At 42.4% G+C, this 13597-nt stretch overlaps 1 protein-coding gene across 1 annotated transcript; it reads right to left on the reverse strand.

Moving 5' to 3' along the window:
- Positions 1 to 12724: 12724 nt before the first annotated feature.
- Positions 12725 to 13159, reverse strand: LOC138448002 (ribonuclease H-like). The gene has a single exon (XM_069604534.1). The coding sequence runs from the start codon at positions 13157 to 13159 to the stop codon at positions 12725 to 12727; it is 435 nt and encodes a 144-aa protein (XP_069460635.1).
- Positions 13160 to 13597: the final 438 nt, after the last annotated feature.

Consider the following 13597-nt stretch of genomic DNA (forward strand, 5'->3'; position numbering starts at 1 on the left):
GCAATTTCATGGAGGACTATGGAACCATAGCTGCACCACTGACAGCTCTGCCTTCCACCAAACAACCTAGGAAGGTTAATTGGACGGAAGACTGTCAGAGAGGGCCTTTGATGGCTTGAAAGAAAGTATGTGTAGGGCACCTGTGTTGTGTGCGCCTGACTACAGCAGACCCTTTATTGTCCAGACCGATGCCTGCGACACCGGAATTGGACCTGTCTTGTCCCAGTTAGATGACAAAGGGAGGGAACATCCTATCATCTTCATCAGTAGACAACTCAGGGGTAGATAACCTAGGTGGGCTACTGTTGAGAAGGAATGTTTCAGTATAGTTTGGAGCCTTAGGCATTTTAGGCCCTACCTTACGGGCTCTACCTTCAAGGTCCAAACAGATCGTAAGCCCCTGAAGTGGCTTATGCAGATGAAGGGTGAAAACCCGAAACTGCTCAGGTGGTCCATTAGCCTGCAAGGGCTAGACTTCACCATAGAGCACAGACCAGGGAAGAGTCACGATAATGCAGATGGCCTTTCCAGAAGGTATGTTGACCGTCTGGATGAGGGTGTCTATCCCGTGGGAGATTAGGCACCCTCCACCTCAGTCTGGGGGGGGGGCGACTGTGATGCTGGAAATGCATCGGAGGGACAGGGTCTCCGTATCCTTGTCCTTTACTGTCTTTTTATCGTGTGTTCTGTCATATTTTCCATGCAGGAGTTCATGTGGGACTCCTGGCGGTGCAGCTCTCTCTCTTTTGGTTTGGTGAACAGACCCGTGGGATACCCTTACGGCACCCATGGGTGGGGGTACAACCCTGTGCCCCTAGTGTATGTTTTTTGGCAACTGTGGGTGGCCCGCAGAGCAGGGTATGGGCTGGTGGCAGCTCCATGCTGAATTTGGCAGGTGCGTTGAGTATCCTCCATTTTGGGATACCCCGGCCCTGCCATTGGAGTCAGTTGATTCCAGATGGAAAACAAGATGGCCCCTGTGGCCTCTTGCTTTCTATTAACTGTTACCTTGTTTTCCCAAAGTCCTGGGAAGCCCTGACTCTGTCCCTTCCCCCTGACTGGCTGTTGGGTGGAAGTTCCATATATGGTGCTGTTGTGAAGTCCTGTCCAGACTGACTGGAGCCTTCCCAGTGACTGTATGTTGTGGGTACGCCCTGTGGGTGGGACCTGGGTGAATAGAGTGTGTGACCAATATGCACTTCTTGTTGGGGCTGTCTGGTTTCTTGTATGAGAGACAGCACTGCCCAAAACTGGCCTGTATGCAGTGTGTAGTGTTGAATTGCTGGGTACTTGTCCCAATCCACATTCCTTGTTGTGAGTGTCTGAAAGGGAGGAGGATGGCCTGAATGCACTGTGTGCCTGATTGGCTGACTGACTGCATGAATGCCCTTCTGTATGATTGGCTGCTGAGAGTGACCCAGCAGTGTGGATGAGAGACAAGATAGTATATCTGGGGACCTCTCACCACTGGAAATTGTTCAGAAGCTGTGTTTACACCTGAAGAGTAACTGGAACTGCTGATCCTCGACGCCCAGCTGGAAGAAGAAGACTTGCTGTTGCATTTCCTTCGACCTGATCTGAAAGCTGCTGATCTCGTTGAAGACTGATCCGAGAGAGGACCTGGGAAGGCGCCCTCTTCCTGTGCTCCGAGGGACCATCGAGCACTGCTAACCTTCACCGAAGCTCCCTGGAAGTCAGACCCTCGCAAGGCTACCGACCCGAGACGGGACCGCTGAGGAGAACAAAGCAAAGCACCCGGACTTCGCCGCTGTCAAAGTCTATTGCCGTCGACGAGGGTTCGCAGGTCTGTGTAACCGCTGGAGGCCTGTCCAGGTTGTGTTGCCCAGCCGTGGGAACCACTTGAAGCCGTGCCGCCGATGACCGGAGCCGCCTGCTCCTTTGCCTAAGAACATTTGAATCCAAGGACTCCCTTGTCCGCAACGTCGACCGCTTTGTCCCGCCGGAGAAAGTTGATGACGACCAACGCGCCGAGGAGAATCCACCGGTGGGTTTCCCGCCACCTGAAGGCCACAAAGACTTCGACGACTCGACGCCCTTGTTGGGCCACAGTTCTTCTGAAAATCTTTGCGGTCCTGAACAATCCATCACCGAGGTGCCCCGCACACCTCATCCTCGCAGGACGTCGCTGACGAGCACCGCCTGGATCGACATCGGGGTCTCAGCACCCTTGAACTTCTCATCGCCACGGTCAATGACAAGTTCCCTATCTTTGACGCCTCTCGACGATCCGTGGCTCCTGCTTTAAAGGGAGTCAATCAAGAAGGATCCTTCGACGCGTCTTCGAAGAACTCTACTCCACCAGGTACATTGGGGGGCTAAAATCCTAATAGGAGGAAATAAGGCTGTTGAACAATATATGGACTGGGCTTGTGCAATATATATCTATTTTACAGGTTGCCCAGGTGGGGGATCTCCACACAGAACTGTACCTAGTGGTAGGGGCCAGCAGTCTGCCTACCTTGTCAACCATCTTGCTTTCCTTCCTATCTCTATTGCTGGTTTCAGTGTTATTGATCTGTGTGACATTTTAACCGTACAGTTGATGCACTTTAATGAGATTTGATAACATTGGTGGTACCACTTTAGAATTGTATATATTTATCATTGTTGATTTCCGAGTACAAAGTGTGTTATTGTGATCGTGTACATACCTTTGAATATTAATTATATAAAGACTGTGTTTTCAGTAATACAGTGTGTGGACATTCCTTTGTGGGGGTTCGGGGACTACACTGTACTTAAGAACCAGCCTGCATCACCTCCTGAGAAGCTAGGCCTTGATTGCTCGACTACGTTACCAATAATAGAGAATCTTGGCTGGGGTCCTCTGTGCCTCTCCTGTACCATATTGAGAGCGGACGTATAGACACCCCCCTCCAGTCTTTACATTAACACACAGTTATATAAATAAAAGAAAATACACGATGTGTAATGATGTTAAATTATCTACCCCATTTTAAATGGGTGTACAATCTAATTTTAAATCAAGTTTACAATATCTACAGCAGTTATATAACCATGTTCCACCATTAAGATGGGGCAAGGTATAGCTGATCCATTTGGACATACCAAGGGCCTCAAAAAGTTTGTGAGTTGCTGGAAATCAAGCTACTTTTGTAGTAGTGGAGACCATATCACCAAGATCATTTAGTAATCTACCCTTAGCAATTAAAGTATGTATAGTAGGACTATTTTTTTATAAAAATGGGCCCAGGTAGTAATCTTCATTAATTCCTAAGTGGGTCATAGCATCCAATTTGTTAATCCAAAACAGTTCCTTTTGTGCTAGAAGTTTGGGTAAGTTGCCTCCTCTGTTTAGTGGACGTAAGACCTCCAACACTAAAAGTCACATTTGTTATACAGTGTGTTTCATATCACAAAAGTGTCTGAAAACGGGATTTACAGTTCTGTGTCCTGATACATGACTTGTACTCTGACCACCTGTCTTTAGCTTTTCTGTTTGTTTTGCCAAAATATTATTTGCTGCAAGGGCAGCGTATGGCACAAATGACATTCTTTGTATCACATGTGGCAATGTTTTTTAGCATGATCTTCTTGCCAGTGTTTGAATGCCGGATATGGTCTCCTTTTTTCAAATTATTACAATGTTGGCAATGTAGGCAAGCAAAGGTACCCACTTTTGGTTTACTCAAAGTCATCTGGGAAGTTGGTTTTGGTTTTTCAGTTTTAATAAGTTGATCTCTGAAGTTCCTTCCCCTTTTGTATGCCATCATTGACGTATCAGGGAATTATTGTGCCAGGGTACTGTCAGATTTAATAAGATCCCAGTTCTTGTGTATAATTCTTTTTATTTGAAAGCTCTGGCTTGAGTATTTAAGTGTATGAAGCAAACTTTTCTCTTCTTTCCTTGGATAACCTTGGAGTAATACACTTCTGTTGTGAGCTTCTGTGCGTATAATAGCTTTGTCAATGATTTCAGGAGGAAAACCTCTATCCAAGAACCTTTTACACATGGAATTGTAGTCATCCTGAAATGTGTTGGTTTCAGAAGTGATTCTCTTAAGCCATATAAGCTGACTATAGGGCACATTTTCCTTCAAGTGCTTTGGGTGATGACTTGTATGATGTAAATAACTGTTCATTCTGTGGGCTTTCTGTAGATTTTAGTTTTAACAGTAGCACCTGTGCGTTCCACAGTGACATCCAAGAAATTCACAGAAGGTTTTCCAATTTCAATTGTGAAGCTAATTCTTTGATTGCAAGTATTCAGGTAGTTCCAGAATACCAAAAGTCTGCTTCTGTGCCCATCCATGCTCCAAAAATGTCATCAACATATCTCTGCCAACATTTTGTCCTGCCCTTCCATAATGTATGGTCTAGTACATGGGTTCTTTCGTAGTGGTACATAAAAATGTTGGCATAAACTGGGGCCACTGAGGACCCGATGGATGTTTCTGCAATTTGAAGATAGTATTGTCCATTAAGTCTGAAATAGTTGTTGTACAATATAATGTTCAATAATTCCAGAGCAAATATTTTTGTGATATTGACTTGTCTGTGTGACAGCAGAAACCATTCAAGTGCTTCAATTCCTTCAGAGTGGGGAAGAAAGGATATAGACTATCCACATCCATTGTAAAAAGTAACACGTTTTCCTCTGTAAACTGTAATGATTGCAGAATTCTCAAGAAATTAGTCGTGTTTTTAAGGTATGTGGTGGTGGCTTGTACCAACAGTTGAAGTGCAGTGTCAAGGTAAATGGCAAGCGGTTGAAAAATGCTATCTGTCCCTGCAACTATAGGGCAGAAGGGTGGAACTTTCAGATTTGTATACATTTTTGGAAGCCCGTAAAACACTGGGGTTAGAGGGTGTTTCTGAATTAAATAGTCAGCTGTTCTTTCAGTGATCCAGTCCATTGTCACAGCTTTGTCCACAGTAGTTTTGATGATATGCTTGATACCTAAAACTGGGTCACTGTCCAGTCGTGTATATGTACGAGTGTCTTCCAGAAGTTTGGAGCAACCAATGTCATAGAGTGAAGTGTCCATCAGGACTAGGGCACCACCTTTGTCTGATTGTTTTAGAGTTAAGCTCTTCTCCTCAGCTAGTTGTTTAATAAGTTTCAATTGATGTTTCCGGATATTGCATTTTTTGGAGGGGATGCATTTGAGGTGTTTCAGATCTTTAGTAGTTTTTTGTTTAAACAGGTTTATGAGTGGATGGTTGATCTGAGGGTGAAAATTGCTTTTATTTTTGATCTCTAAGTATCTTGACCTGGCCTGTGGTTGTATGTTGTCTTTGATTTTATGAAAGAATACCGTTAACTCAATTTTTCTTATCAATTTGAGTAAGTTTGCTTCTTCTTCAAAGAAGGAAGTAGAGTTGGTGGGTATGAACAATATCCCCAAATTGAGTGTTTCCATTTGGGCAGAAGTAAGAGGTTTGGATGAGTTGTTAATGACCAGATGGTGTTTTATTTCTTTTTCTTGTGAAGTTTTCTTCTTTCCTCATCTTGTTTTCCGTTTCCTAAAAAAGGACGTAGTTGGGTTTCAACAGTGAGCTTGGTTGTAGGATCCTCTGGTTGACCTTGAATCAAAATATTTGTAGAGGTTGAAGCAACTGCAGGTAAAGGTCTTTCATCAAGTTCTCCACTTATTACTTCACTACTATCTGTATTGTTGTAAACTGCAGTTTGTTGTCTCTGGGGTCTCCTTGGTGTAGGTTGGCTGTTTGCGTAGAACTACTGCCACGAGTACACAATGTCCCTGGCGTAGTCCAAGGTGTCACAACAAAACTTCCTAAGCTTTCAATGTTCTATATCCTGTTTATAGGATTCCAATTTGCTGTTGGTATCTTCCAGAATCTATTTTAGTTCTGTTTTGGTCCTGAGTTTGGACAATTGAACTCAAACTTCATCTATTTCTTGTTGTAAGGTGGTAACTGCTTTTGGGAGCTCCTCAATGGTAAGCAAGATCAGATCTAGTGAGCATTTGTTCAGGATTTGTTCCCATCTGCTAACAAATTCCTTGTTTTCTTTGCAAAGAGTAGGCCTAACGTAAATTCTAAGGGCACGTGGAATGCGCTTTGCTCTGTAGTATTGCGCAAGAGTTGTAGCGTGAAGTTCTTTTGATATTTCATGTCTAATTAGTTGTTCAAGTTTTTGAATTAGGCGTTCTAGATTGCTGTCTGTCGATGTGACTTTGCTTGTGTCTTTGATTAAACCCAAGATTTTTTAACAGAATGCCTTTTGAAATTCTACATAACATCCCTTAGGCTTTTGCCTCTTAGAAAGTGTGCAGGGGATGCAATTTTCCAAAATGTGGATCTCTATGTTTTATGTATTGCACACAATACACAGGAAAATTCGGTTTTTAGTTACAAGGAGACTATTTCTATTGAGGCAGCACTTTAATGACTTTAATTATTACAGAAAGACACCAGGGACAAGGGGGTTAATTTAGAATTTTAACCAACTGGTACCGTGAATTTTATTGGGGTAATTAATTGATTTACTTAAGAATATGTTAAGGATTTACACAGACACTGAGAGGTTTACCAAAGGAAATATGCAAACATACACAGCTAAACACAGTTTCTTCAATGGGAAGGTGACTGAATTACACTAGCAATATGGAGTTTTCAATGGGGTTTTCAATTAGGTTTTCAATGGGTGCAATGCTATACAAAGGAAGGGCTTATGCAATTTAGGGCTGGTCGTTATTTGCTACTTACAAAGTAAGCCTTGGTTTGGGATTCTGGAAAGCTAGCTGGATCTCAGAACACTCTGGACAGCTAGGCAAGGGGTCTGGTCACTGCACTATCAAAGATGGAATGGTTCAGTCGCCTCCTCTCTGTCCTATTCTCCTGTCTCCCTGGATTTCTGTGTATTGCCCCTGATTTAGTACAGTCCCCCTTATATAGCACAAATGACATCAATCACTTTACAATCTAGGAGGCGTACTTTATAATTACCCCTACCCCTCGGATAGGACAGTTTACCATTCCTCTCTCCGGCACCCAGTATGATTGGTTCAAGGGAAGAGAGCACCATCTGTCTGTTTGCATTTATTACCCTTCTTTGTTCTCTTGATCAATTTTTGATCATACCCAGTTATGTCTCATAAATTCATATTTTTACCAGCCCTGACATATGCATTAGACGTGCGGTTTGAGTGGGTCACAGGCAATTAGGTAAGCCGATCGCCACCTCCGTACGAGGTAGCATAGCACTTTGGCACATGTTTGTTATTTTCTTAAAATGTATAACAGTTATGACTCTGCAAATGATCAAGCATGTTCCTTATTTCACCTTCCATCATTCCATCAAATCTCATAATTGTCACATCTTCTGAGCAGCCAGAAACTAGTCTTAACTGGCCATTTCAGTCCCCAAAGTCCTATGAAAATGCACTTTAGCTCTTAAAAACTGCTTGGAAATTACATAAAAACATGCATAAAACGAAATTATTTCTCATTCTAATTGCCACAGAATGGCTGAATCAGTCCTTTAATGTGATTTGGGAAGATCTGTCCCCCTCTGTGGGAGGGGCACTTTATCCCCACAGCCAGTGACCAGAGATTTGTATTACCTCATTTGAATTTGTCAGTTGGTTCGTGGTAGTGGGTGCAGGAGGAACTCACACCTCCCAGTCAAGTGTTTAGCCACTCTTTCTTCCCTTGAAATCCCTGAGTGCCTGCCTGCAAGTCTGGCAGAGCAGGGAATTATAACGCCCTCAGTACATCACATGTCATTGCAGACTGATTCACTAATAGGTGCGATTTACAGTGGAAGTTGGGCTTTCAATTGAGAATGTTCTTGCCTGATCTCAAAAACAGTTTTTTCCGGTATAATTAGCCTCTTTCAAGGTGATTGAAGTTGTGTGGGTGGAAACATAATGTACATTGCTTGGTCAACCTCCACCCCCCACAGCATATTTCTCTGTCATTTCTGTGCGAGCAGAGCTATCCTTTCACAGTGGCTTTTTAAAGTCATTTTTCTTTTTCACACATGTGAAAGCCATTTCTTTTTTTTTCGTTTGCAGTGTTTAAAGGGCTGTTGTTCAAATGAAATGGAAAGCAAAATCTGTGTCGGGTTGTAATGTTGAAATCCTTGCCCTCATGTGAATTACAGTAAAACAAGGCAGTTTTTGGATGTAGCGCGTACCTTTTTGTCATTCAGATGAAACACAGGCAACGCAGTGCTGTTTTTGGATGCAGTGCATAACTTATTGTCATTCAGGTGAAACAAAAGCAACGTAGGTCCGTGTTTGAATGCAGTGCATAATTTCTAGTCATGCAGGTGAAAGAAAAGCAATGCAGGGCCACTTTTGGATTGCTTTGCATAAATTCATGTCATTCAGGTGAAACAAAAGCAACGGAGGGCCATTTTTGAATGCAGTGCATAACTTCATGTTATTTATGTAAAACAAAACCATGCAGGGCCATTTTTGGATGCAGTGCATAACTTCTTGTCATTCAAATGAAATAGAAGCAATACAGGGCTGTTTTTGGGTTGCAGTATTCAAATACTTGCCACTCATGTGACAGGGAAAGCAAAGCACAGCTGTTTTTGGTGACATGGTTTAAATGTGATGTTTCAGGTGGAGGGGATTTCTGTTTAGGGCCTTAAATGCACCCCACAGATCCCCCTGCTCTTCCATGACTTTTTGCTGGGGAAGAGTAGGGCAGAGTGGGGTTTCCTTCAGTTTAAGTTTCCTTCCTCAGGGAGTAGGCACTCCAGCATCACATTCGATCTTTGGGTTGGGGGGTATGGCATGACACCCCCTTTCCTTCCTTCCTTTGGGAGTGGGCACTCTAGTATCCCCTTCCATCTTTGGGTTGGAAAGTGTGGCACAGCACCCCCTTTCCTCCTTTCCTTTCAGGTCCCCGGGGTCCTCTCCAGGCTGGTATTTAAGGATGTTAGTTTTCTAATAGAAGATTTAAAGAAAGCAAGTTTCAGCACTTTTTATACATATTTTACCCGGAAGATATACAAAGAATTTACAACAAACACAACTTGCAATTTATATATGACATCAACTTATTCATTTTTTTTCAGTTTTACAATAAGACCAAGATAATTACTCCCTGTTATATATATATATATATATATTTTTTTTTTAGAAAGGAAAAGTACATGCGCTTTTCCATACAGGGACGACACTCAAAGCGGTCAGGACACCAGTATGAATCTCCAGAAAATAAATCAATCCATCAATCACCAAAGTTCTAATGCCATATCCAGCTTTATTAAAGGCATTGCAACCTACGACATGTTTCGCAACGCTCCCGTTGCTTGTTCACATATAAAACATGAGAGAACTGCACAATGCTTTTAAATACAGAGGGGCTCCATCTCTATGGTTCAGTCCGACACATTTTGTCCCTTTTCTCTTTCACCTCTTGCAATTCCCCAGAGACGCTCTATGTCAAATACATGCAGCCATTTTGGAATGTGTTAAATCTCACTCTTGGTTCATTAAAGCAAGTGCTTTTAAATATTGCGGGATATCACATTTATCTATTTAAAACCGTTCAATGCACGGTCGCAGGTTTTTATTTACGCAACCATTTAGGTTCATTACCGCTATGCTTTTTATTGATCACATTCAAAACCCGCTCCCTTGCATTGATACTTTTTTCCCAATGACAGCCTGGATTTACAATTGGGCACTGGCCGCATACAATGTTCTGATGCTGCCACCAATTAATTTCCTGTTTGTTAAATATATATATATGTGGGGAAACATAGCATTTTCTTAGAAAATTTTGAAGTTCAAGATTATAAAGTGCATAGTGCTGCAAACATAACTCTCAATCGATTCACCTTTAAAAAACTCCTAAAGTGCATAGTGCAAAGTGCTTTGTTTATATCCTGAACATTGTTCCTCACAATTAATCAATTATTTTTGTTCAAATAATTTCTTGGCATCGAGATAAAAGGATATTAAAGTGCTCAGTGCTGTAAACATACATTAATGCTCACAACTAGTATTCAATATGCAATATAAAACCAGGATTTGGGAACAATATAGACAAGAGCATGTAAAAAGAGGAAGAGGTTTGAATCAGGGCTAAAAGCTGTGCAGTTCTCACTATTACATAAAAAGTCAACACGCATGTGTAATACAAAAAAGGGTAAAGTTGAAGTTAAAACAAGTTCAACTACCAAAGAACAGCAAAAAATATTTTCTTATATTGCTGACTTTAAATAATTGTCAAGACTACGGCGGATGAGGGAATTTATGTCCCAAGGAATGTATACAATTCTTCATCTAAGTTATGTCCTCCTGGTTTCCTGGTTTGGAAGTCTAGAATAAAATGTGTCTCCATGTGTCGTAATTCCAGCTCGCGGTTCCCTCCACGTGGATTGAGCTTGATGTGGTGTACTCCAAAAAATCTAAAGCTGTCTAATTTGCTCTGATGTTGGTCTCTAAAATGTACTGCCATGGTTTAGGAAGCATATACATTTTTTACAGCACACATATGCTGCAATATTCTCAATTTCAGCTTGCCAATAGTACTTCCGACATACCAAAGATTACATGAACAAAGCAGTACATATAAAACAAATTCTGTATTGCATGTTAACCTCAACATTATAACCTAATATTGGATGTAAAAAGTTTGTTTTGTTCAGAGCAAATTGACATGCTTTGCACTTAGTGCATTTGGAAAAGCCAGTGTTCTTTTTGTCCAACCACGTTAGTGCAGCATAAGTTTCTGCCTTTGGGGACATGAAGCTGTTTACTAATGTATCTTTAATGTAGGCAGATTTTCTGTAAGTTATGTTGACTCGTTCCCCCATGAATGGAAATAGGGCTTCATCGGATTTTAAGACATGCCTATGTTTGTGTATGTTTTCCTTATTGTCTTTGCGTGTGAGCCATACGTGAGTATTAATCTTACATCATCAGGTTCCAAGGTCTTTTCAGATGTTCGATTGGTAGAGAGTAATGCTGTTCGATCTAAGTTTTGTGCTTTGGTGTAAGCTCTCTCGATGATTTCCTTAGGGTATCTGTTCTTGGCAAAATTCCGAGCCGTGATCTTACACTCTTTATCGAAACAGTCTAGTTTGCTGCAGTTGTGTCAAATCCTGACAAACTCTCCATATGGTATACTCCATTTTAAAGGAGTCGGATGATTGCTGCTCGGAAATAATGGCATGTCTGAACTTGTTGGTTTTCGATGAAGTTCTGTACTGATTTCTTTTTGATCAGTTTATATACTTCCGTCTGATTTTTCCTCCTTTCTTTTCATTCTTCGGATGGCTCCTCTGCTCACTTTTTATCTGGCTCATCATTCAGTCACAAAGCGTGTCTGGGATGACCGTTTTTTAACTGATTGATGTGGACCCATTTTTCCTCTGTCTGTTCTCATTTGGGGATGCAGATCTTATAGGCAACACGTGAGATTTTGTCTAAAATCCCAAACGACCAAGCCAGGAAGGGAGAAATTTCCGTCCTTGTTCTGGTTCATCTGAAAATTGTACAATTAGACCGTGTCATATTTTTTTTAGTAGTCTTAAAATCGTATTGGGTTTATATCACCTCTGCCGATTTTTTCCAGATTCAGCTGAGCATATGCAAAAGCATGCTGCAGGTGTTTTCTCAGATTCTCAATATATTCAGGTCATGGACACGTTAATTAGTGTCTGCTCTTGTGATCTGTAGAGCAGATGTTGGGCAAGCACCATTTGTGTCCAGTCATTAGCTCGAATGGAGACATTTTGGTCGCAGAAGATGGTGTAGACCTGATGGCCATCAGGACATGCGATAGTCATATGTCCCAACTAGGCTTAGAGTTCGCCACAAACTTCTTAAGAATGCTCACAATTGTTTTATTGTACCTATGAACTCCCCCACTAGAGGCTGAGTGGTAGGCAATATGGAGTTTGCTCTTTAGCCCAAGTATCTCCCACATCTTTGTCATCACCTCGCTGGTGAAGTGACTTCCTTGGTCCTACTCAATCCTTTGTGGAAGGCCGAACCACGAGAAGATGTGGTTGATCATCAGGGCAGCTGCTGTGTCTGCCATGCAATTTGGGGCCAGGAGACATTCCACCCATTTGGTAAACAAGATGTTACTGTTTACATGTACTTGTTTCCCCTAGAGGAGCGAATTACGGGCCCAATGAAATCTACTTGTAAATCTGACCAAGGCAGTGTCAGCCCGCTTTTCTGGAAGGGAGCTCATCAGGTGAGTGAACTTGGCTGAAATTGCGCACACACAAGACACCCCTTCAAATAGTGGTTTTGGTCCTGACCCATGTGTAGCCAGTATGCAACTTCTTGCAAGATTTCGAAAGTAGTTTGAAACCCCCGATAAATGGCTGTGGCCACATCGTGGCATGACTTAGCATCAGGCTCCGGAATGAGGTATGTGACAGCTACTGGTCACATTCAGAGATGGATCTCCATACCAACAAACCGTCTTGGAATCGGAACATTTTAGGAAACTTCGTCAACACCCGAAGATCCTCTTTACTGATGTAATCATTTTTGGTCAGAGGAAAATTCATGGGGTCTTCAATGTGCTGATAAAATTTCCCAATTTTTGTGCCATAATCAGATCAGCATCTGGGGTCGCCTTAATCCACTGAGCAATGGAGAGTTCATTTTGAGCAAGTGTTTGGGACCTGGTACTGCAGCGACCTGGATTTCCACTCGATCCCAAGGATATCCCCATGGATGGCTCCGGTTTTGGCCAAGTGGTGAGCCAGGTCATTCCCAGTTTTGTCTGGTTACTCTATTCTGGAATGACCCTTGATCTTCTTCCAGTCGATGGTCATCTCATTAGAGGTGACCAGATCATCAATGAATTTTATTAGTTTGCCAAGCTTGAGTGCTTTATTGTTTGCACACAGCATGCCTCTGGTTTTCCAATTAATCAGGTGCTCGACGAACTGGTTCCGGACATAATATGAATGAGTGATTATGACCAGTTTGTGGAGTCGGTGTTGCACGGCAGTGAGGATGGCCTGATGAACCACCATCAACTCTGCCACTTGACTACTTCTGGGACCGATCTTGTACCCGGCATTCCAAACGCTGATCACCAGTTCCTTTTCCCCGTTGTTATCATCAATGTAGGAGCACCTGTCCACATAAACTGTAGGCATCCCCTGGCACGCTTCTTCTTCATAGACCTTGTGCAGGGAATTCAGGTACGCCTCCATGTTGTCTTGTGTTTTGAGGCTTTCGTCCTTGAGACAGTTTTCTCGAGCACAATCATGCAAGTCAGCCAAACCTTGTGCGAGGGGACTCCTCTTGCGTTGGCCAAATCTGACCTCCACAGGAAAGCCTTGCATGGACAGAATTCTGAAAGTAATGCTGGAATTACTCACTTTTCATGTCCAGATTCTGTCACTTTGAAGGTATTGCAAAGGCTGATGAGGAGTCTCAACAATGATGTGCGCCCGCTGGATGAACGAACAGTAATTTTTCAATGCACGCACTGTTCCAGGAGTGCCTTTTCACAATTGTTGAATTTTTCCTCCACAGAGGATAAATTCTTACTGGCATAGAAGATGACTTATTGACCTTGTCATGCTTTGGTATTATACTGCTGTTAAGCACGTATTTGAGAACCCCATCTCCTAGAAGAACTCCTTGTT

Source organism: Ambystoma mexicanum, chromosome 3q (genome assembly GCF_040938575.1).
Source record: "Ambystoma mexicanum isolate Mex_15411 chromosome 3q, UKY_AmexF1_1, whole genome shotgun sequence".
NCBI classification, from domain to species: Eukaryota; Metazoa; Chordata; class Amphibia; order Caudata; family Ambystomatidae; genus Ambystoma; species Ambystoma mexicanum.

Bases quoted from the DNA above. Each gene is read 5' to 3' on its own strand.
- LOC138448002 (XM_069604534.1), bottom strand. From the start codon at position 13,159: ATGGAGGCGTACCTGAATTCCCTGCACAAGGTCTATGAAGAAGAAGCG.